This window comes from Dendrobates tinctorius, unplaced genomic scaffold, assembly GCF_039654945.1.
Source record: "Dendrobates tinctorius isolate UK_male_01 unplaced genomic scaffold, ASM3965494v1 ptg000033l, whole genome shotgun sequence".
Classification (NCBI taxonomy): Eukaryota; Metazoa; Chordata; class Amphibia; order Anura; family Dendrobatidae; genus Dendrobates; species Dendrobates tinctorius.
In genome coordinates this window covers 7,929,720-7,955,423 of record NW_027361701.1, presented here as the reverse complement: position 1 = coordinate 7,955,423, position 25,704 = coordinate 7,929,720, and the positions used below count along the sequence as shown (strand labels likewise).

The 25,704-nt window shown below is 46.4% G+C and overlaps 1 protein-coding gene across 1 annotated transcript in view; it reads left to right on the top strand.

The window, feature by feature from the left end:
- L3MBTL2 (L3MBTL histone methyl-lysine binding protein 2) overlaps window positions 1-25,704 on the top strand; it is a 308,748-nt gene that overhangs the window by 133,606 nt on the left and 149,438 nt on the right. The window contains 3 exon segments of the mRNA XM_073572982.1: window positions 8,931-9,162; window positions 14,874-14,962; window positions 17,491-17,595. Of these exon segments, the coding sequence (XP_073429083.1) occupies window positions 8,931-9,162; window positions 14,874-14,962; window positions 17,491-17,595 (426 nt within the window).

Sequence of the window (25,704 nt, the reverse complement as noted above, 5' to 3'; positions counted from 1 at the left end):
ATAATGACGGTGAAGCAAGATGAAATCACTAACACAGATAGAAAGATAGGTTGAGCAAATGATGGGGCCCAAGTTAACTACATAGGACAGGATAGGAAAGCTGCTGTCTGCCATCCGCAAAAACCCTATCAAAATGAGCCAACCGACTGATAGGAAAAACAGGCCCTGAAGTCGCTAGGCTTCAAAAGACTATATCAGCACTCAGGTATATTCTGAAGACAGAGCAAAAGATCAACAGATCCGAGACAAAAATGGAATTCAGCTCACCCCCGGCCGGGGATGGCAGAACTCCCAAAAAACAAGGCAAAAAAAACAAAACTGAAGAGTACAAAGCAGAGCAGAAAAACTTAGCTTTGAGACGCAGGAATCAGACTGGTCTCCAAGAATCCAGCAGGAAAATCATCAGCCAGGAAGAAGGGCGTCGGCAGCCTTATATCCAGTCCTCAATTCCAGCCACCCAGTTATCATCTAGCTGCCCAGGTGGTTGGTAATTAGTCTCACTACCTTCCTTCACCAGAGAAGGGAGTTCATCAGACCTCAATGGTGAAGGGTAAAGTGAACTCACAACACACGGGACTATGGGATGGAGGATATGTATGATGGGAATATGGGCATGGGACTATGAGATGAAGGATGTATGATGGATATATGGGCACTCGACTATGGGATGGAGGATATGTATGATGGGTATATGGGCACGGGCCTATGGGATCGTGGATATGTATGATGGGTATATGGGCACGGGACTATAGGATGGAGGATAATTACAATTTGCTATAACTAACCACAGTTAGTTACAATGCCCGGACAGCGCCGGGCTCTTCAGCTAGTCTAATATATAAAGCTCAAAGTGTGTATGTATGTGTGTATGTATGTGTGTATGTCCGGGATAGGCATCCGCACCGTCGCAGCTACAGCCACAAAATTTGGCACAGTCACACGTCTGGACCCCGAGAGCGTCCTAAGCTATGTTGTGAGGTGAAATTTTAACCCTGCGTGTTCCAATTTACCAAACAATTTTGCCCCTATCTACATACTGGGGAAAAAGTGTGTGCGCGTCAAGCCCCGCCCCTCATTATAATGCCATAATGCCCCTATTTGCATGATGGGAAAGTGTGTGTGTATCAAGCCCCACCCCCTCATTATGATGTCATAATGGTTGCCATGGCGACGCTGATGTCATAGATTGCAAGCCCCGCCGCTCATTATGATGTCATAATGGTTGACTATGGGATGGCGGATATGTATGATGGGTATATGGGCACGGGACTATGAGATGGAGGATATGTATGATGGGTATATGGGCATGGGACCATGAGATGAAGGATGTGTGATGGGTATATGGGCACGGGACTATGGGATGGCGGATATGTATGATGGGTATATGGGCACGGGACTATGGGATGGAGGATATGTATGATGGGTATATGGGCATGGGACTATGGGATGGAGGATGTGTGATGGGTATATGGGCATGGGACTATGGGATGGAGGATGTGTGATGGGTATATGGGCACGGGACTATGGGATGGCGGATATGTATATAGGCACAGGACCATGGGATGGAGGATGTGTGATGGGTATATGGGCACTGGACTATGGGATGGAGGATATGTATGACTGGTATATGGGCATGGGACTATGGGATGAAGGATATGTATGATGGGTATATGGGCACGGGACTGTTCTGGATGAGTCACCGTAGGAGGCAAAAACAGAAATACAAGCTAAGTCCAGAAAACCAGAGAAGTTGGCAACTATCAGATTGCAGACCCCTGAACCTATCAACACAACTAGCAGTAGCCGTGGGGGGTTCCTAGACCCCTCGATCACAGCCGGAGAATTAAATAGGCCTAAAGAAAGAAAGGGGAAATCTAAACTTCCCCAGAGCAGACCCCAAAGCAATAGGCAGCCCCCAACATATAATGACGGTGAAGCAAGATGAAAACACTAACACAGACAGAAAGATAGACTGAGCAAAGCCGGGGCCCAAAACTACCTAGATGGGAAAGAACAGGAAGGCTGCTGTCTGCAATCTGCCAAAACCCTATCAAAGACATAAGCCAACAAGCTGATATGAAAAAGACCCTGAAGCAGCTAGGCTTCAAAAACTAAATCAGCACTCAGGTATTTTCAGAAGACAGAGCTAAAGGAATTCAGCACACCCCAGCAGGGAATGGCAGAAATCCAGAAAAACAAAGTCAAAGCACAAATGCAAAAAGCCGAGCAGCAAACTTAGCTTTAGAGGAGCAGGAATTCAGACTGGTCTCCAAGGATCCCACAGAGAAATCACCCGCAGGGCAGAAGGGCGTCAGCAGCCTTATATCCAGTCAGTAACTCCACTCAGCCAGTCATCATCATCAGCCTCAGGTGTTTGATAATCAGGATCCCTACCTTTCTTTACCAGAAGAGGGAGTTCCTCGGGCCTCAGTAGTGAAGGGGAAAATGAACTCACAACAGTACCTCCCCCTTGAGGAGGGGTCACCGAACCCTCAACCACGCCACCAGGGCGATCAGGGTGAGCCCGATGAAAGGCACGCACCAATCTTTTGGCATGAATATCAGAGGCAGAGACCCAGGAATTATCCTCCTGACCATAACCCTTCCACTTAACCAAATACTGGAGTCTCCGTCTAGCCAGCCGGGAATCCAGTACTTTCTCTACCTCATATTCCATGTTACCTTCAACCAATACAGGGTCTGGAGGTGCCACCCCTGGAACAACAGGTTCAACAAACCTCTTCAACAAAGATTTATGGAACACATTATGGATTTTAAATGTGACAGGAAGAGCCAAACGAAAAGAGACCGGATTAATAATCTCCACAATCTTGTAAGGTCCAATAAATCTAGGCTTAAACTTAGGAGAAGCCACCTTCATAGCAATATTTTTTGATGATAACCACACCATATCACCAACCTTAAACTGGGGACCAATGGTCCTATGTCGGTTGGAAAACCGCTGGGCCTTTTCCTGGGAGAGAGATAACTTATCCACCACTTGGTCCCAGATCTGGTGCATTCTCTCCACCACAGTGTCAACACCTGGGCAGGCAGAGGGCTCTACCTGCCCTGAAGAAAATCGAGGATGAAACCCAAAGTTACAAAAAAAAGGTGACATCAAAGTGGCAGAACTAGCTCTATTATTTAAAGCAAATTCGGCCAAGGGCAAAAATGAAACCCAATCATCCTGATCAGCAGAAATAAAACATCTCAAATATGACTCCAAGGTCTGGTTTGTTCTCTCTGTCTGCCCATTGGTCTGAGGGTGAAAAGCAGAGGAGAAGGACAACTGAATTCCCAGCCTGGAACAGAAAGTTCTCCAAAATCTAGACACAAACTGGACTCCTCTGTCAGATACAATGTTCTCAGGAATCCCGTGCAAACGAACCACCTGTTGTAAAAACAGGGGCACCAACTCAGAGGAAGACGGCAACTTAGGGAGTGGTACAAGATGAACCATCTTAGAAAACCTATCACAAATCACCCAAATAACAGTCATCCTTTGAGAGACAGGCATATCAGCGATGAAATCCATTGAAATATGGGTCCATGGCCTCTTGGGGACAGGCAAAGGCATCAACCACCCACTAGAGCGAGAACACGATTTAGACCGGGAGCACGTCCCACAGGACTGCACAAAATTCCTGACATCACGAGACAAGGAGGGCCACCAAAAAAACCGACTCACCAGATCTCTAGTACCAAAAATACCTGGATGACCAGCCAAAGCAGAGCAATGAACTTCAGACATCACTCTCTTCTTCCACTGGTCAGGGACATACAACTTTCCACTGGGACAACGCTCAGGTTTGTCCTCCTGGAACTCTTCCAGAGCACGTCTCAAATCGGGCGAGATGGCAGAAAGAACCACCCCTTCGCCTAAGATGGTAGCAGTCTTGGTCACCACAGGAGAATCAGCAAAGAAACTCCTAGAGAGGGCGTCTGCCTTGACATTCTTCGTTCCAGGAAGAAAAGAAGCCACAAAATCAAAACGTGTAAAAAAACAAGGCCCACCTAGCCTGTCTGGGGTTCAAGCGCTTAGCCGACTCTAGGTAAATCAAATTCTTGTGGTCAGTGAGGACCACGACTTGATGCTTAGCTCCCTCCAACCAATGTCTCCACTCCTCAAATGCCCATTTCATGGCCAGCAGTTCCCTATTCCCCACATCATAGTTACGTTCAGATGGAGAGAACTTTCGGGAAAAGAAAGCACAGGGATTCATTTTAGATGTTACAGGATCCTTTTGGGACAAAACAGCTCCTGCACCAATCTCAGAAGCATCCACCTCTACCTGGAATGGAAGTGAGACATCAGGTTGCTGCAAAACCGGGGCGGAGGTGAATCTTCGCTTCAGCTCCTGAAAGGAAGAAACAGCCTCCGGAGACCAATTTAACACATCAGCACCCTTCTTAGTCAAATCAGTCAATGGCTTGGCAATACTAGAAAATTTTGCTATAAATTTCCGATAAAAATTAGCAAAACCCAAAAACTTCTGGAGGGCCTTCAAAGAAGTGGGCTGAACCCAATCGTAAATGGCCTGTACCTTGGCTGGGTCCATTTCAATAGTTGACGGGGACAAAATAAATCCCAAAAAAGAAATCCTCTGTACTCCAAAAAGGCATTTAGATCCTTTGACATACAGGGAATTCTCCCTCAAGTTCCGGAACACAGTCCGAATATGTTCCACATGAGAATCCCAATCCTTGGAGAAGATCAAAATATCATCCAGATAGATAATCAAAAATGTATCGACAAAATCTCGGAAAATATCGTTCATGAAGCACTGGAAGACAGAAGAGGCATTAGTGAGCCCAAAAGGCATCACCAGGTACTCAAAATGTCCCTCCGGAGTATTATTCGCCGTCTTCCATTCATCCCCATGCTTAATGCGGATAAGATTATACGCCCCCCTGAGGTCAAGCTTGGTAAACCAGCAAGCACCTTTAACTCTGGAGAATAGATCAGAAATCAGGGGTAACGGATACTGATATTTAACAGTAATTTTGTTGAGGGCACGATAATCAATACAAGGTCTTAATGATCCATCCTTTTTGGCTACAAAAAAAAAACCTGGCACCTAAGGGTGACGAGGATGGTCTAATATGACCCTTCTCCAACGCCTCCTTAATATAGGATCGCATAGCCTCGTGCTCGGGTACAGATAAATTGAAGAGCCGACCCTTGGGAAATTTACACCCCGGGCTCAGTTCAATTTAACAGTTATAACTCCTATGAGGAGGCAGAGACGCAGACTCATTCTCACTAAATACATCATAAAAGTCCGCCAAATAATCAGGAACATCATACGACTGAGGAGAGGTGGAAAACACCGGAGCCTCACTAAAGGCACACCGACAACCCCAACTCACCACAGACACAGATTTCCAATCCAAAACTGGATTATGAATTTCTAACCAGGGAAACCCCAGAACAATAGTATCATGCAGATTATGCAACACCAAAAATCTTCAATTTTCTTGATGGTCTGGGGCGACCCGCATTACCAACTGGGTCCAAAACTGAGGTTTATTTTTAGCCAAAGGAGTAGCATCAATCCCCCTCAAAGGGATAGGCATCTGCAGAGGTGTCATTGGAAATCCACAACGTTTAGCAAAATCCAAGTCCATTAGGTTTAGGGCTGCTCCCGAATCCACAAAAGCCTTGGCGGAAAATGTGGACAGGGAGCATATCAGAGTAATAGCCAGAAGAAACTTAGGTTGAACACCCCCAACAGAAAACGTGTGTGCAAAGCGTTTCTCTCGTTTAGGACAGACAGAAATAATATGCGAGGCATCTCCACAGAAAAAACACAACTTATTACGCCTTCTGAACTCCTGACGCTGCTCTCTGGAAAAAACTATCACATTGCATAGGTTCAGACATTTGTTCAACAGGTGGCAACACCTCTCGTGCAGCTTTGCGTTCGCGCAAACGCCGATCAACCTGAATGGCTAATGACATAGAATCGTCAAGACCAGAGGGAACAGGAAATCCCACCATAGTATCTTTTACGGCTTCTGACAACCCCTTCCGAAAGAGAGCAGCCAAGGCATTATCATTCCAGGTAGTAAGTACTGCCCACTTTCGGAATTTTTGACAGTACAATTCTGCAGAATCACAACCCTGGTTCAATGCCAGCAGGGTCTTTTCAGCCTGATCAATGGCATTAGGTTCGTCATACAACAACCCCAAGGCCTGAAAAAATGCGTTCACATTAGTCAGAATAGGATCATCTGGTTTCAAAGAAAACGCCCAATCCTGGGGATCGCCACGCAGCAAAGAGATGACAATTTTAACCTGCTGCGCGGAGCTCCCTGACGAGTTAGGCTTCAAGGCAAAAAATAATTTACAATTATTTTTGAAATTCACAAATTTAGACCGATCCCCAAAAAATACATCAGGTGTAGGAATTTTTGGTTCAGCAGCATGTGAATGAGCAAGGTAGGCGGAAATTCCACGCACTTCCGCAGCGAGCTGCTCCACACGATCAGACAATTGCTTTATCTCCATTGAGAGAAAAAAAAATTCCCCCTACGGCCTCAGAGATATAGAGGAAAAAATACACTTTTTTTTTTTTTTTTTTTTTATACAATTCTTTCCTGCTATTGAGTACCCTAGGATCTGCGGTATGGCGGGTGATTCTGTTATGAATGAGTCACCGTAGGAGGCAAAAACAGAAATACAAGTTAAGTCCAGAAAACCAGAGAAGTTGGCAACTATCAGATTGCAGACCCCTGAACCTATCAACACAACTAGCAGTAGCCGTGGGGGGTTCCTACGATGCCCTAGACCCCTCGATCACAGCCGGAGAATTAAATAGGCCTAAAGAAAGAAAGGGGAAATCTAAACTGCCCCAGAGCAGACCCCAAAGCAATAGGCAGCCCCCAGCATATAATGACGGTGAAGCAAGATGAAAACACTAACACAGACAGAAAGATAGACTGAGCAAAGCCGGGGCCCAAAACTACCTAGATAGGAAAGGACAGGAAGGCTGCTGTCTGCAATCTGCCAAAACCCTATCAAAGACATAAGCCAACAAGCTGATATGAAAAAGACCCTGAAGCAGCTAAGCTTCAAAAACTAAATCAGCACTCAGGTATTTTCAGAAGACAGAGCTAAAGGAATTCAGCACACCCCAGCAGGGAATGGCAGAAATCCAGAAAAACAAAGCAAAACAAAGTCAAAGCACAAATGCAAAAAGCCGAGCAGCAAACTTAGCTTTAGAGGAGCAGGAATTCAGACTGGTCTCCAAGGATCCCACAGAGAAATCACCCGCAGGGCAGAAGGGCGTCGGCAGCCTTATATCCAGTCAGTAACTCCACTCAGCCAGTCATCATCATCAGCCTCAGGTGTTTGATAATCAGGCTCCCTATCTTTCTTTACCAGAAGAGGGAGTTCCTCGGGCCTCAGTAGTGAAGGTGAAAATTAACTCACAACACGGGACTATGGGATGGCGGATATGTATGATGGGTATATGGGCATGGGACTATGAGATGAAGGATGTGTGATGGGTATATGGGCACTCGACTATGGGATGGAGGATATGTATGATCTGTATATGGGCATGGGACTATGGGATGGAGGATGTGTGATGGGTATATGGGCACTCGACTATGGGATGGAGGATATGTATGATGGGTATATGGGCACGGGCCTATGAGATGGAGGATGTGTGATGGGTATATGAGCACGGGCCTATGGGATGGTGGATATGTATGATGGGTATATGGGCACGGGACTATGGGATGGAGGATAATTATAATTTGCTATAACTAACCACAGTTAGTTACTATGCCCGGGCAGCACCGGGCTCTTTAGCTAGTAAAAACTAAACTTTGTAACTCACAATAAGCCCTCAAACAGCTCTGCGTTCAGAAAAATAATAGGTACTGTATAAGTATAACAATATGGCACCCCAAGTTTTCTCAGGTGAAGCTGTTTTAGAAAACCGCCGAGGGTCATCTTGCATCTTGCTGACTCAGCTTCTCCATCGGCTTTGCCAACAGCTTTCACCCTATCCTGTTGAGCCGCCTGAAGGCTGAGCATGGCACGTCTTATAACTGCTTTAATGTTTCCGAATCATGAAGTGGTTATATGACGTGATATAGGACAGAGTATGTGTACAGGAATGTTATTTTCACATTGCTCTGAATTATGTTCATTTTATGAGGAGCTTTTGGTGCCATTGAAAAATAAAAAATTGCATTTTGCATTCCAGTTAATCACAAAGGTGTTCAAAGGGGATAAAGTTAGGGTTGTGTGTAGGCTCTTCTAGTTCTTCCACACCGATCTAACTCAACAGTGTCGTTATAGACCTAAATTTGATGCCCAGTGGCTGGTACAGGACAGAATCTTCCAGTTGAAAGCAAAGAGTCATGTGATATATCGGTGTATGCTGGTGCAGGACAAGAAGCCTTCACTGGAAATAAGGGCAGAAGACCGCTCCATGCTCTTATGCCTCCTATACCAAGATCTGCAGTCTTCAACTTTGTAATCTCTTTTCTGTATAACTTGTGGCACTCTGAAGCTAGGAAGGCAGTTGGCTCTCTGCCTGAGCATGCAGAAAGTAGGTTCTTGGTCATTTGGATGAACCAGACACTTGTCCTTTGGATGAATCAGGTAGCTGTTCTTTGAATGAACATGGTAGGTGTCCTTTGAATGAACTAGATATGTATCCTTTGACCCCCGAAAAAACAATCCCTACTTAATACATAGCATTGATATCATACTTGCCCTTAATAAAGATAGAAAAGCCTGTCTTCTATAGATTCATTGCTCCATATTTAGCACAGAATTTCCGTTATCATTGATGTTATTTTTGTTTCTCTATAAATGTCATCTGAATATGTTGAGTATTTTATTACAAGTAGAATTTTATTTTTTATGTTTTTTCTTTCATTCCTATAGCTTTTTTTCTTTTCCGTAGATGGTCGAGAACCTGAAGTGTCCTTTCAGAGAAGGTATGCGGCTGGAAGCCGTGGATAAACTACATATCTCTCGTATGCGAATTGCAGTGGTTGATACTGTGATTGGAGGAAGACTGAGGCTTATGTATGAAGATGGAGACAGTAGTGATTACTTATGGTGTCACACGAATAGCCCTCTAATTCATCCAATTGGTTGGTCATGTAGGGTTGGTCACAAAATCAAGTTCACGGGTATGTGGTCTATAGTTATTTTCTCAGTATATGTGAGATATATCTCTGTGAATGAGAACTGGAATGTCTAGAATAAATTTCACAATTCAGTGCCTAATTTTGGCCAGTCTATCTCACAGAGCAAGAGATTTTCATTCATGACCTGAGAGGGAGGATGAATGCATATGATGGCCTATATTAACACCATTCTTCTCTACCTGTTCAACTACTTACAGACTGCCTATAGAATATAACAATTCGGGTGGTCTGTGCCTACTATGCAGTGCCGTTCTCAAACGCCACTTCATAGTAGAGCAGTTACATAGATCATGCGGCAGCAGGTTGATGGCTTTCGGACAAACTGACTTCCTATAGAGAACACAAAGATGGTTTTACCATCTGCCTTTCCGAACAGTATACATTTTCCTGAATAGAGCTGTTTATACAGTAATAGGAAGCCCTAAGGGCGCTTTCTCCTCTGGACCAAGCAGTCAAGTGTAGGTGGAGGGAGGGAGCAGGAACTGCTGGGTACTAGAAAAGAAAGTCAGCTCCGCAATGCCGCCAGGAGGCAGAATCTCTCCTGTAACTGGACCTAATATACCAGCCCCAGTTAAATGTGAGATTGGAGGAAAAAAATAGTCTTTAAATGTTGAAATGTCCAACAAAGGTCTTTTATGACCAAATAGGGCAAAGAGTGAAAGCAATGAAAATTGGATAAAGATAAAGCAGGGGGTGGGAGCTGCTTCCAAATAAATTCTCTGTTACTTGTTGTCCCCCCTCCTGTTGTATCCCCTCCCCCGTTGAGAAAAAAATAAGTGTATGATATTTAAAATTTTCTGTGGAAAAGGGTACAAAATTTATAAAGTATTTCAATAGTCGTCAGTGATTTATAAAACAAAAAAAAATGTGAAAAACACGCACATTTTTCCCTCCTGTATAAGCAAAAAAAATTGTATGAAAATATCAAATTTTCTTATGTTATTTTTATGTTAAGGTAAACTGACTCCTAACTTTAGAGAGAAGATAGTTTGCATAATGGGTCTCAATTGTAGAATTCGAGAAGCTATGGAGACGGTGACAGCTACCTCAGGATTGCAGAATTGAGGAGATTTTGCCTAGAGTTGCTATAGTTAGAGGATGATGCAAGATATGTGTCATTAGTGAGTCCCATGTATGGAGAGGTGGTTGTACTGTGGAGTGCATGTAAGCTGCCCACAAAATGTGATTAATAACGGAGGGGAAAGATGACCTACAATGAGAACTGGAGCGGATGCCTCAGAAAGTCAGTATTCAGAGTGAGAAGAGAGACCACCTATGTATGTAACAATATGGAAAGTTTATTAAATTCTCACAATGTATGCAAAAATACAATGAGAAAAGATGAGTTAAATGGTGAAGATAAAACAGGGGGACACTACATACTTATAGCTTAGGTAAAACAAAAATCCTGGACACCGTCTCTAAAGACTGGCTGCATGGTCAAATAGTGAGGGGTTTAGGGGAAATATGAGTTGTTCAACTCTTTGTCAGTGTGATGTCCCCCTATATAACATAGGGGAAAGTACATCAGACCAGAGAGAAGGGGCACACTTCCACCTGTAGTCCTAAGCCAAAAGCCAATTTCTGTACATAAAGTTCCGTGGATAGTGCTATCCTAAAGTGCTTACCCTTGTGGGATGCAGAATGGCTGACCTGTTGTATCCCCGACGTGCGTTTTGCGTGATGAGCTTCTTCGGGGGGTGGGGTTGTGTCTAAAGGGGGAGGAAAGATGAGTAGTTGGGCGATCATGTTGTATATGCATTATATGCCGTATTGTACTTATTTTATGCATTACGTATTTCTATACTATAACTTACACACTTTTTTCTAATGTGACAAATCACAATAATTCTTTTGTTTTGGATAAAGGGATTTTTTTGTATGGGCGAGGTGGGTTGGGGTTTGTACAGTTTCTGTAAAATGTAAAAATATTTACATAAAAAATGATGTTGAGCTGTGCATTTTTTGGGGTGTGGTTCTCTTTTATAGATTTGTGAGAGGAGTCTGAAGACAGGCTTGTAAAAAACACAGTTGCACTTTTAATAGGAGTTTGTCACCCCAAAAATGCAAATTCATCCACTTAAAAACATTCATACAGGGGACTTAGATCCTATAAAATCATACCAGTTATATGTATTTTAGTGTTGTGCACCCTTCACATGGTTACGACCACAGATTTGCAAATTCTGTGTGACGGAGTCAGCTTACACTGAGTCGTTTTCTTTAGAGTGGACCCTCTGGGTCATGGCACCCACCCACCTAGGTGACCTTGTGAGGAACCACCCCCTATACAGGGCATGTCAGGGGCAAGACCAAGGGGGTGAGCCACCACGACTGCTGGGACCAGACGGCCGGCTCAGGTAGACACTAAGTACGAGTGTCTGACGACAAAGGACGTGCAGGAAGCAAGACAAGACGTGAATTCAAGGTATCTTCATTAAGGCAAACTCAGGGTAACATCAGGTGCAAAACGTGATAACAGGAAAATCACAGCAAGGTGCGTGCGTGGCATGCCAAGGTCCATGGCATGGTACGTGCCAGGTGGCACGCCTGGGTACAGGCAAGGGCTCAATGGCATCGGACTCCGGACAACTGGCAACGATCGACAGGATCAGGGCATCAGCTCCGGACATCAGGCCGCAGTCATCAGGCTTACAATTTCTGGCAGGTTCCGGGCATCCGGCAGGCAAACCAGGGTTCAGGCAAGGAGGCACGACAGATCTCCAGACATGGTGCGTGTTAGGGAACACGCCAAGGTCCAAGGCAAGGTTCCAGGCAGGGTGCGTGCTAGGGGCACACCAGGGTCCAGGGCAAGGTGCAAGGCAAGGTGCGTGTGTACGGGACACGCCAGGTTCAAACTACAAGACATGGTGCGTGTGTAGGGGACACGTCAGGGTTTAAAGTTCAAAGTACGAGACATGGTGCGTGTGTAGGGACACGCCAAGATTCAAGGTCCAAGGCAAGGTCCTGCGCGTGCCGAGGGACACACCATGGTCAGGGTTCAAGGTAAGGTCCTGCGCGTGCCGAGGGACAAGCCAGGGTCAGGGTTCAAGGCAAGGTCCTGCGCGTGCCGAGGGACACGCCAGGATCAGGTTCAAGTCAGGGTGCGTGCTAAGAGACACGCCAGGGATCAGGCAAGGGCCTGTGCGTACAAGAGGGTACGGCAGGGTACAGGCTAGGGCCTGTGCGTGCAAGAGGGCACGACAGGGTACATGGTAAGACCTGCGCGTACTTTTACAGAAGCACGGGGAGGTATGCCAAGGAGCAGGCTAGGGCCTGCGCGTGCTGTTAGAGAAGTACGCAAAGCACAGTGCAGAGACAGCGTGGGTGCAAGGAAGCACAGAGCACGGCTGGGGCACTGGCTAGCTGGTCGGGCTGAGGCACAGACAGACGGGCAAGACTCCGGCGAACCTGGCTGGGCCATAACAGGTGACACAGCTGTCACTGGCCGACGAGCACGGCTGAGGCACAGACAGACAGACAAGACTCAGGCTAACCCGGCTGGGGCATAACAAGCGACACAGCTGTCACAGGCCGACGAGCACAGCTGAGGCACAAGCAGGCAGGCACGGCTAGGGTGGGCACGGCTGAGGCACAGACAGGAAGCTAGGAAGGCCAGGCGCAAGCAAAGGGCACATGAAGAAACAAGGCAAGGCAAGAAACAAGGCAAAACAAGACAAGGTACGGAACAAGGAGCGGAACGTAGGCAGAAGCACAGAGCGGGGTCAGAGAGAGTAAAGGACTAACAGCGTAGCGTGGCCAAAGCCCAGAGCCGGGTCAAGGGAGAACCTTGAGACTAGCCGTGAAATGTACTAGAGAGCACAATAGGACAGAGTGTAGCAGCAGAGCATAGGCCGAAGCCAGAGCCGGGTAAAGGCAAAACCGTGAGACTAGACATGGAATGTGCAAGAGAGCACCATAAGACAGAGTACGGAAAACCAGGCAAAGACAGAGAGCGTGGAAGTACTACAAGGCTCAGAATAGCAAAGGCCAGACATGACGAAACAGGCAAGGCAGAGAACAAAGGAAGTACTACAAGGCAAAGCATAGCAAGGACAAGACATGGCGAAAACAGGCAAAGGCAGAGAACATAAGAAGTACTACAAGTCCAATGATAGCAGAGACAAAACATGGCACAAAAGACAACACAAGACATGGCACTAGACAAGAGGTAGAATACAAGCACAGAGCGTGTGCAGAGAAGCACTACAGGGCAGAATTCTGGGGCACAGAATACAGGGAGTGACCGAGCAGACCAAGCAGCCATGCAGGGAAGCAACACGATACTCAGGCCCCGACCATAGGAAGGGGCGGTCTGATATAGGGCATTAGCACCTGCACTTCCGGGTCAGGACCTGGGGAGAACTTCCGGTTCAGATCCTCCAGGATCATAGAGAGCATTGCTAGGTCAGACTAGGCTGGACCATAGAGAAGGTCACATGATCAGGGCCTCCAAGACCATTGAGAGGATTGGTGGATCAGACTGTGCTGGAACAATGGAAAGGTCACATGATCAGGGGCTCCAGGAATAGAGAGAGGATTGATGCATCACACAGTGCTGGAACCTAGGAAAGGTCACATGATCAGGGGCTCCAGGAACACAGGGAGGATTGCTGCAGGCAGAGCAGAGATGGCTGGTCACACAGCAACGGCGTGTAGCCATGAGGTAAAACGCACATGCGCACTGGCAGGCACTACTCCAGGCATCTTGCAGCACAGCAGTCATGAGGTGAGTGTGCACACTGCTTCTAGGGATCTTGCAGCATAAGACATAACGGCCATGATAGTTCAGTGCACGTGCACACTGCTCCAGGAGTCATGCGACATACCAGACATGGCGGGCATGATAGTTCGGTGCGCGTGCACACTGCTCCAGGGTTCATGCGCCATAACAGACATGGCGGGCATGACATTCTGCACTGTCCCTTATTTTGATTCACAGTGCTGGCTTATGGCTGAAGGAGTCCAGTGGTGACCTTAGTATCAGGGTAGGCACGCACTCAGTGTAAGTACTGTCATGCTCTGATCTCTGTGGCAGCCACTTGCTACACCTGGAATTGTGGTGAGCGGCTTAAGAAAGGAGCGTCCACTCACCCAATATGGAGTGCCCTCCTGCCTAGACTCTGAGCGTGCCGCTGAACTCCTCCAGTGTCAGTGTGCAGGAATAGAGATTTGAGTGTAGGGAGCTTTGAGTGTGAGAAAGCTAGCTGGGTCGATCAAGATCAGGAACCATGCTGGGTATGTAAATCTCTGGGTGCAGCCAAGCAGTTGGTCACCCCAAGGGTGCTGAGAAGCACCCTCATTTCCATATTAATTCTAAGAGTATTTATCTGCAACTGCAACACTAAAATGTGTGTTACTGGTATGATTTTTATTGAGGCAATGTCCCCCAAATAAGGTTTTAGGTAACTCAGTTTGCATTTTGGGGTGACAGACACTCCCTGTAAGTGAAGACTTCTAGCTTTTCTGCGTTAAATAATTATGCACCAAAACCTCTTAAAAAAGTCGATAAAATCAGAGCAGATTGCTGTTGTATACTTTGGTGCAGGCACCTGGAGGAAAATCATAGTGGGATGAAAGCATTTTTGCATATGGGAACGTGACCTTATGCCTCTTCCAAGTTTGACTTTTCTGTACCCCTGTGTGTAAATTAGTTTGTATGAACATTCTGATTTTATATTCGTCTTTCATAGAGGAAAAGCGGAAGGAATTATCCACTCGCCCAACATTGCACAAGCTTTATGGTGATTACTGTGATGCTGTTGCGGACCTTTTTAAACCGGTTTGTTTGTAATCCTTTACCAGCATTTGATTGTCCTCTTTGTTAATTTTTTTGTGCTTGTTTTTATTTTTTTCTATCACTTACAGATTAAGCTTATAAACCTGTATTTTAACCTCAAAGACCTTTTCACGGCTTTTAAATATCTGTGTGGTGGACTGATAAGACGTCTACTAGTCTCACAAAATAGGGTGTTAATTTCTTGCTCCTTGCTGGAGGGGTATTGGGGTATTTGTGAGTTCTTGCATGTGTTAGAGCTCCCATTTAGTGAATGAAAATGTTCTGTATTCTAGGAATGAAAAAATGCAAAAGCGCAATAGTCTTGTAAATAGTACAGAAGTATTAGAACTGCTCAGCTAACAGGGATGTGTGAGACACAACACCTATAAAGCATGGAAGCCAGATGGGGATATGTCAGAAATAAATGAAAGGAAAGGAAGTTGATCTGCACTCTCTGGATTCACAAGAAACCAGTGGTAAGGATTAAAATGTAGGTTTGTCTGCGCGGTTGTCGACTCCTTCCTCAGGACAACCATATATGCATGTGTATGTACATATGATTATGTATGGTGGTCCTGAGGAAGGAGTCGCGTAGACAAACCTACATTTTTATCCTTACCACTGACTCCCGAGCGCGCAGAACAACTTCCTTTCCCGGCATCTATATCTGTACGCTAGGAAAGCGTACAGCAAACCATATTTACTACACCACAAATCTTACTCCAGTCCCAGACTGGGGTGCGAGTTGTTGTGAGGCACACACCACTTTTCAGATGCTCCAGATTATTTAAGAATCTTGAGCATCTGTGCGCAGCTCGCCTCCTCATTAAGACCAGCGAGAACTTTCGGACTCTTTATGGATTGGGGTCATAGTATTTTATTGTGTGCACAACTATTACACGGTGAGTATTTTGACCAGATCATCTTTCCAACTCCAAGCCGTATAAATTTCAATGCTTATTGAATGAAGCAGATCAGTTGATGTGTAATCATAAAAGGTGTGGACTAAGGATACAACACCCTTTATCAAGATATCTTAAATATTTAAGTTTTAGATTAAACCATTACATCTTTGGCACCCAATGTCCCTGTTCCAACCACTTAGATGCTGTTGAAACCAAGTGATTGTGTCTTCTAAGGGCTTAAGATGCAGGTCCCACCTATATGACACAGCTGACATCCGACATAGAAGGAGCCTGCCCCATATCCTTTTCCCGAGCTCCCATATAACATATTTGTTACCGGTCATGAAAGGATAAAAAGTCCTAATTAACTATTTTTCTTTGATCAACGTTTTGTATTTCACACAATGTTTGCTTAGGCCTCTTTCACACTTCCGTTTTTGACCATCAGTCAAAATCCGCCAGTTTTTGAAAAAAACGGATCCGCAATTTTTTTTGGCGGATCCGTTTTTTTCCCCATCGAGTTGCATTACTGGCGGATCTTGACGGATGGTCATCCGTTGGATCCGTTTTTTTGCGGATCCGCCAAATTTTTTGCGGCCGCCGGCATTCCTGGACGGACCCTGCAGTGTTTTTTTTTGTTGTAGGATCTGCATTTTCCAGTGCGCATGACCGGGGAAAGGAAGTCAGGGAGAAAATTAACCCTGAAATCCTTTCTGGCGGACGAAAAAAAAACACTCTCTCTCTCTCTCTCTCTCTCCCCCTCTCTCTCTCTCCCCCTCTCTCTCCCTCTCCCCGGCCAGCGGTTCCTTTAAAATTCTGCATATCCGTCAAAAAACGGATCCTGTGGCATCCGTTCACATCAGTTAGGAACGGATCCGCATTTTTGGCGGATTTTAACTGACACAAAAGACTGAAGTGTGAAAGAGGCCTTAGAAAACATACGAATTACCTGAAAAACAATTTTTCTTATTAGTTTATACTTTATGGACACTTTATTATCAGTAAACAGGCAGAGCATATATTTATACAGGATGCCAAAAAGTCACCTAATAAACAAGCTAATAAAGCATAACTGTAATAGGTGCAAGGGTTGCAATTGCACTAGCGACCTGGAGCCTATAGGGCCTAAAACATCCCTTCTCCCATATGAAAACACCATTACTATTGAAGATTTGTAATAATTGAGGACCCCCGTTGGAGCTTTTACATCAGGGCCCACAAACTTCAAGTTAAGGCTGGGTTCACATTGCGCTAATGGCAATGCGCTGACAGTATCCGTTACTTAGCGGCACTAACGCTATGTAACGGATGCGTTAGTACAGCCATAGACCGCCATTATGTAGCACATCACTAACGCATGCTATAGTCAGCATGCGTTCGCCATGTGCCGTCATTCTGTGACTGACCCTTGGACGCGGGCTGCAGCATTCGGGGGTCCGTCACCGCTAGCAGAGACAGGGAAGCTGCGTTAGCATGCTCGCTAAACGCGATCACTAAATGACAGTAGCGTTAATGCAGTCCGTCAATGCTATGCGTTGAACGGACTGCATTAACGCAATGTGAACCTAGCCTAAGCCACTAGCTACAGGTGTGTATTCCTTTTTTTTTTTTTTTTTTCTATTTCAGGCGAGAATTGTTTATCCCAAAGGTTTTTGGTTTGAGGACGGAATGAAACTTGAAGCCATTGACCCCCTCAATCTTGGCAATATATGTGTTGCTACTGTGGGCAAGGTAAGTTTCACTCGTCATTTAAATTATTGGTCTGGCAACATGTTATTCTTGTACAGTGGTATGTAAATGTTTGGGCACTCCTGGTCAAAATTAGATGAATTGATCTCTAAAAGGCCTATAGTTATAGATGACACATTTCCTTTGTCTTTTAAGCAAAATAATATAAATATTTTCATCTTTTACATTTTTAAAAATTACAAAGAGTAAAATGGGCCTATGCAAAAGTTTGGGCACCCTGCATGGTAAGAACCTTGTAGTGTCCCCTTTTTTCAAGTACCACAGCTTGTAAAGGCTTTTTGTAGCCAGCCAAGGGTCTTTCAATTTTTGTTTGAGGGATTTTCATCCATTCTACCTTGGAAAATTCTGCGACATTCCTGGGTCGTCTTGCGTGCACTCCTATTTTTAGGTCTAGCCACAGATTTTCAATGATGTTCAGATCAGGGGACTGTGAGGGCCATGGTAAAACCTTCAGCTTGTGCCTTTTGAGGTAGTCTATTGTGGATTTTGATGTGTGTTTAGGATCATTATCCATTTGTAAAAGCCTTCCTTCTCTCAACTTCTGCTTTTTACTGATGGTGTTCTGTTTTCATCAAGAACTTGTTGAAATTTAATTGAATCCATTCGTCCATCTACCCGTGAAATTTTCCCCATGCGATTGGCTGCACAACACAACTCCAAATCATGATTGATCCACCCCCATGCTTAATGGTTGTCGAGTAGAGATGGTCGAACCCGAACAGTAAAGTGTTCGGCTCCCCGAACACCGGGTGTTTGTCGCACTGTTATGTGCATGACAGCGAGGCAAATACCTCTTCTGAAAATCATCCCCGCCGGTCAGGGAGCCGCGGTTCCCACGCTGTCAAGACAGCGTGAACACTCAGCTGTGATCGGAGGTATAAAGTTTAGCTCCCGTCAGTGATGTCAGTGGATGGGACGACTGATCCATCATCCGACACCTACTACCGCTAATAGCAGCAAGAGTGGAAGCGGCTGATGGGTGTATTCATTAGCTGGCTCCTGCGCTGTAAATAAAAATTTAAAAAAAGTGTGGTTCCCCTGTATTTTTGCTAACCAGCCAGGCAAAACTCATAGCTGGGGGCTGCAACCGTCAGCTTCAGCTAGGCTGGTTATCAAGAATAGATCTTGTGGCATCATGTGGCCTTTCCTAAGGATGATGGTGAACAAGACATAACCAGAACAGGCTAAGGTCTGAAACCGTGGTCAAAGCCCCAGAGGTGCCAGAGCAGAAGAAAAACCTGCAAATACACAACTGTGAATTAATCTATGGTACAGTGACTATTTTGTTTCCATGGTGTTTTTTTTTTTCAGAAATAAGCACGCAGTTGCTGAGTGAAATTGCAAATAATGCCAGCTTAGTGCCCTTACATTGTGCCCAGCAAACTGAAAAGCGGCTTTTATGCCATCCGCTGAGTGTGACGTACTGCACGGTTTTGGGAAGAGCTGTTGAGTCCTCGGCTCTAGTGTTTCCATCACTGCTTAGATGCCCAGGCAGCGCGGGGTAACATCATACACATCAGACACAAGTGCGTCTACAAGCTGCATCCGTGCAGGAGATCCTTTCACTTTGTCTCCCATTCCTTCTCACTTGTGTGGGGTCAGTGCAAGCCTCCTGCTCTACCAGCAGCTGTAGCATTTCTACACAGGCAGCTACACACCCTATTGGAATAGAGTTCATTTTCCAGGATTAATTCATTAAATAGCACTTTTCTTGTCACAACATCTTTAGGCCTCATTCAGACATGAATGATTTTTCACGGACGCAAGAAACAGTCCAAATGTCACCAGTGTTTTTCATCTGAATTTCGTCAGTGGTTAGTGAGTGTTTGAGTTTTTACCATCAGTGTTTTTCACGCATGGGAAAATGAAATAAATGACAAATCTTCCCTGATTTGTTTTATTGTCCGTTACGCACTGCACACTGATTGCACCGTAACGGCACTCGTGCGGTGGCCATGATTTTCTCACATCCATAGACTTGTATAAGTAATTTCATCCGTGATGACACTAACATTCGGAAACTGTGCTTACAACAAGCTGTGCTTAAAGAAGCACTCCTCCTCCCCTCAAGGTTTTTATCTTCTTGTTATATTGCAGTCATCATACTATACAGCACTGTGTACTTACAATTGCTCATTTTTCCCTTGTACTCAGCTAATTCTTCTGTTCTCCATTAGGTCTATGACAAGTGATTAAAACCTGACTAGCTGCATCCTTCTAAACTTTATGTAGAAACAGGAGGTCACTTTTCCCTGTATGAGTCATGAGTCACTGCAAAAGTCCCTGGCAGGGAGAGGAGGGAGCAGCTGGGTCAGGAGGTGAAGAGGGGAGATGATAAATGCAGGGGCAAGAGACTTTCTGTTTCTACATAGAGAAAACTTAAGAATTATTTGGGTAGAAAGGCAAAATGAGCAATTGTAAGTGCACAGTGCCATATCATATGATTGCAATATATTAAAAGGACACAAACTTTGATAGGAGGAGGAGTGCTTTTTTAAATCAGTTACATTCAGATATATAACAGAAAACTTTTGTAATATAACTTGTCAGAAAATGTATTTTAGAGGTCATCCACCTGACAGCACACTGGAGGACGTCCTTCTCATCCGTAGTGGGACAGGAAATCACGAGAGTTTAAAAGGATCCTCCCCTTCCCATCCCTCAGTGTTTTTCCTGTCCCACTGCGAAGAGGAACGACAAGAGAATATCCGGCCGTTCCATGCAGATGGTAAGGACCGGGGGTCCCAGCCTTACCCTTCCTACCTGCTGAAATCTGCAGCTGACACCCAATAGAGGGTCCCTCAGCTACTCCGGTGTAGCACTGCTCCCGGACGCCGGGTCGCTTCCTCCTGACGGGGGCTCTCGACCCTGGACGCCACCACCGCCTGACCACCTGTGGGGATTCCACGGGGCTCACAAGCGGTTCACCGACAGAAGATTACCGCCCGGAGGAGCCGCTATGCCCGGAAGGCAGGGGAGCGCAACAGCAGGCGCGCGTCATAGACCAGGGGTGCCCCAGGGCCGGCCGCCCCACCGGAGGAGATCGCGCAGGCAGGACGCGCGTCACAAGACCTGGGGGGGCGCGTCACTTCCGGCGGGAGCCGGGCGCACGTCATGGGGCGCGTCACTTCCGGCCGGATGCGTCACTTCCGGCTGCGTCGCCACTAAGGCACCTCTGGCGGCGACCGCCCAGTACCACAGACCGCGGCGGTATAGGCCCACCAGGGAGGAGGGCAGGCGTCCGGAAGTCGGATCAGCAGCGCAACAGACGGTATGCAGACTCTGCTCCAGGGGCCAGGCCAGGAGGGGCCCGTCACCGCTTACAGGTCTGTGTCTCCACAGTGGTCAGCAGACAGCGGCAGTTTTTATCGCTACCAGGAAGATGGAGGACCAGGTTAAGATGGAGGTAAGATGGAGGCAGGAGCAGAGAACCAGGGTCACGTGAGTAACCTCTGAAGAGGTCACTGCAGAGCCCCATAAAGATAGACCCCACAGAACCCATATTTTATGCGTTCTAGGGGGGAGCCTCTACCTCTGAGAAAAAGGAGCCTAAACGGAAGGATAAGAAGTGTAGGGTTTGCTCTAAGAAGCTAAAGGACACATGGCAAAAGACCCTCTGTGACGCATGTGCAAAGCGTATAGTGGGGGAGGAGCAGGCTATTTTCATGTCTAACATGAGAGCGATAATCAGGAAAGAGGTACAGGCCTCGGTATCCGGCCTAGCCACTTCCCAAGCCCCGCAGGCGAACCCCTGTTGTCCATGAAAACACAGAGGGAGTTGGATACGTCATCTGAAGACATTCTGTCCAAGTCAGACGCAGAGGAGGAGGAGATCAGAGAGCACCCAGAAAGGGGAAGAAAATAACTGTTTTCGTCTGGGGATACAGACGAACTATTGGGGGCGGTATGGCAGACTATGCAGATCGAGGAACCCCCTCCTTCCCTCTCAATACAGGACGAAATGTTCGGAGGATTACGCTCCCAGACTTCGATGGTCTTCCCAGTAAACACCCACATACGGGCAATGATACTGGAGGAGAGGGAGGAGGCAGAGAAAAGGTTAACTATTCCCAGAGATGTTAGGTCGTGTCTGCCGTTTGACCCTGAGGAGGTCAAGGTCTGGGAACAGATCCCCAAAATAGACATCCCCGTAGCAAAGGTATTAAAGAAGACGGCAGTTCCGTTCGAGGATTTCTCAAGCTTGAAGGAACCCTTAGATCGGAAAGCAGACGGGCTCTTAAAAAGGGCCTGGGAAAGCTCAGCAGCGGTCATAAAAACGAATGTAGCCGCGACATCGGTAGCACGCTCCATGCATCTATGGATAGATGACCTGGAGGAGCATCTGTCAGATAGAACCCCGAGGGAAACCATCCTGAAGTCCCTCCCCTTACTCAAGTTGGCTACTGGGTTTTTGGCCGAGGCCTCGGCAGAATCGGTTAGATTCACGGCCAGAAGCCAGTCCTTGTCCAACACAGCCAGAAGGGCTATCTGGCTTAAGAGTTGGACAGGTGACATGCAGTCAAAAAATAAACTTTGCTCAATTCCCTTCTCAGGGGGCAGGGTCTTCGGGCCTGTGCGCAACGACATTTTGGAGAAGGCATCAGATGAAAAAAAGGGGTTCCCTGAAGAGAAGCGTAAAAGATACCAGCCCTTTCGTAGACCCCGTTGCAACCAGACAACGGACTACAGGGGGAAAGGGAAATCGGGTCGATGGAGCTACCCCAAAGGACGCGAGGGTAGAAGTAGTAGTATAATAAACCTCAAACCCCTAAACAAATGGGTAACTTACAGACGCTTCAAAATGGAATCGATAAAATCCACGATTCCACTTCTGGGGAAGGGTGTGGTAATGTGCACGTTAGATCTAAAAAACGCATATTGCCATGTCCCTATCCACCCTGATCACCAAAAGTACCTCAGGTTCGCGGTTGAAAGAGATGGCATGAAATACCACTATCAGTTTCGTTGCCTACCCTTCGGCTTAGCATCAGCCCCGAGGGTCTTCACAAAAGTAATGGTTGAGGTAGTGGCCTACCTAAGAGCCCGAAATATTACGGTGGTCCTGTATCTAGATGACTTCCTAATTATAGCCGACTCAGCAGCCCAGTTCAGGGTCGACTGTCAGGCCTCAATCTCCACGCTGCAGAGTTTAGGATGGATCATAAATTGGTCAAAGTCAGGTCTCATACCCAAGCCCAAAATAAAATTCTTGGGGGTCATATTAGACTCAGAAAGAAGGATGTCTTATCTACCAGCCGAAAAGCAGACCTCGATGCCGAAGAAGATTCGTCAATTCTCAAAGAATCGGGTGTTGTGAGCTCATCTGTTCATTCATCTTTTGTGTCCGAGGATCTCCCTCTTCTGGTGAAGGAAGGTAGTGAGGCTGATTACCAAACACCTGATCAGGTGGATGGTGACTGGGTAACGGGAACTTCTGACTGGATGTAAGGCAGCCGACGCCCTTCTGAGTCGCTGGTGATTTCTCTGCTGGATTCTTGGAGACCAGTCTGATTCCTGCTTCCCAAAGTTAAGTTTTTGCTCTGCTATTGAACTTATTAGTTTTGGTTTTGTTTACCTTGTTTTTTGGAGTTCAGCCATCCCCGGCCGGGGGTGTGCTGGATTCTTTTTCCTTGATCAGTGTTCTCTTTTGCTCTGCTTCCAGAATATTCTGAGTGCTGATACGGGATTTGAAGTCTAGAGACTTCAGGGTCCTTTTTGCTTATCAGTTGTGTTGGTAATATTTTTTAGCAGGGTTTTCTCGGATTGCAGACAGCAGCTTTTCTATCCTGTCCTTTTTAGTTAGCTTGGGCACCATCTTTTGCTCAACCTATCTTTCTATCTGTGTTAGTGTTTTCATCTTGCTTCACCGTCATTATATGTTGGGGGCTGCCTATTGCTTTGGGGTCTGCTCTGGGGCAGTCAGTTTTTCCCTTTTCTCTCTTTAGGCTTATGTTGATCTCCGGCTGTGATGAGGTGTCTAGGATCACCGTAGGAACACTCCACGGCTACTGCTAGTTGTGTGATAGGATTAGGGGTCTGCAATCTGCTAGTTTCCAACCTCTGTTTTTCTGGGCTGAGCTTGTTTTGTTTTTTCCTCCTCGGTGACTCAATCATAACAATCGGGTATCGGTCAGGGACGCAATGAGAGTCCTGGGGCTGATGGCTTCATTTCCTGTTTCAGACGGAGTCCGTTCCACTCCCGCGACCTACAACACACAGTCCTAGCGTCCTGGGACAGAAGGCAGGCCTCACTGGACAACAGGATACTGTTAACCCCGCGAGCCAGAAGATCGCTACTATGGTGGACCATTCCGAGAAACCTAAAAAGGGGTGTCTCATGAGTTCAGTCCCCGGAGGTTGTGACAACGGACGCAAGTCTATTCGGCTGGGGCGGACACATCGCAGGAAGGTACTACCACGGGCGATGGAGTCCAGAGGACAGCAAAAGGTCCTCCAAAGTCAGAGAATTACATGCGGTCTGGAAAGTACTGCTTGTCGCCGGGTCCCACGTGAAGAACAAACACGTCAAAATTCTGTCAGACAACACCACGACAGTGGCCTTTCTCCGTCACCAAGGCGGACCAAGGCATCCAATGCTTCAGGCCTTAGCAGATCAGATTTTCAGATTGGCAGAGAAGGAGGTCCTCTCAATCTCGGCCGTGCATCTGGAGGTTTTCTGGAACCAGGTCGCGGACTTCCTCAGCAGAAGAAGGATAACTGCAATGGACTGGGGGCTCAACGACGAAGTGTTCAGCAGCCTGTGCGACCGTTGGGGAAAACCAACAGTAGACCTGTTCGCAGACAAAGGGAACGCAAAACTCTGAACATTCTACTCCCTGAACCCCCTGGGAAATCCGGCAGGAATAGATGCTCTATCACAATCCTGGAGCAGGGGCCTGTTGTATGCCTTCCTGCCCCTAGCCCTCATTCCACGAGTCCTCAGGAAAATCTGCGAGGACAGAGTCAGCGTCATATTGGTGGTCCCCTACTGGCCAAGAAGAAGTTGGTTTCCCCTACTCAGGAAGCTAGCGGACGAGGAACCCATTCTCCTGCCAAAAAGGAAAGACCTCCTCCATCAGGGTCCGGTCCTACAGTACATCAAAAACCGGAGGCTTTCCAGTTGTCAGCCTGAATCCTGAGCGGCAGGTCCTAAGAGCAAGGGGTGTGCTGTCAGGTGGTGACCTGGAAACCGGTAATTAGTCCTACCGGTAATTGTGTTTCCAGGAATCCATCCTGACAGCACTGTTAGATCCCTCCCGATAATACTTTCTGTTATGAATGGGTCACCGAGGACAAAAAAGCAAAACAAGCTAAGTCACAGAAAACCAGAGAGGTTGGTAACTATGCAGATTGCAGATCCCTGATCTTACCACACAACTAGCAGTAGCCGTGGAGCGTGCCTACGATGTTCCTAGACGCATCGTCACGGCCGGAGGACTAAATAAGCCTAAAGCAAGAAAAGGGAAAACTAACTGCCCCAGAGCAGACCCCAAAGGAATAGATAGCCCCCACACATGTATTGACGGTGAAACAAGATGAAGGCACAAACACAGGCAGGAAAATAGGCTGAGCAAATGATGGGGCCCAAACTAACTAGACAGGAAAGGAAAGACACTGTCTGCAACCTGCTTAAAAACCCTACAAAAATCATGTCCAACACTTCTGATAGCAAAATTAACCCTGAAGTCACTAGACTTCTCCCACTATATCAGCACTCTGAAATATTCTGAGACAGAGCAAAAAGAGACCGAACTAGTAAGGGACAAAAAGCCAATTGGCAAAATACTGATAAATAAGAGTGGAAATTCAGCACAGCCCCCAGCCGGGGCTGGCTGACCACACAAAAAACTGAATAGACCATCAAAATCAAGTGTGAATATTAGCAGAAAAACTTAGCTTTAGATGACTGGAACAGAGCTGAAAACCAAGAGCTGACAAGCCAGAAGGAATCACCAGCAACTGAATAGGGCGTCGGCTGTCTTAAATCCAATCTGAGAATCCTGAGGTCCAATCGTCATCCTCATTCTCAGGTGGCAGATTTCCACCAATCAAATCAGCCTCACTACCTCCTGTTACCACCAGAGGGAGTCT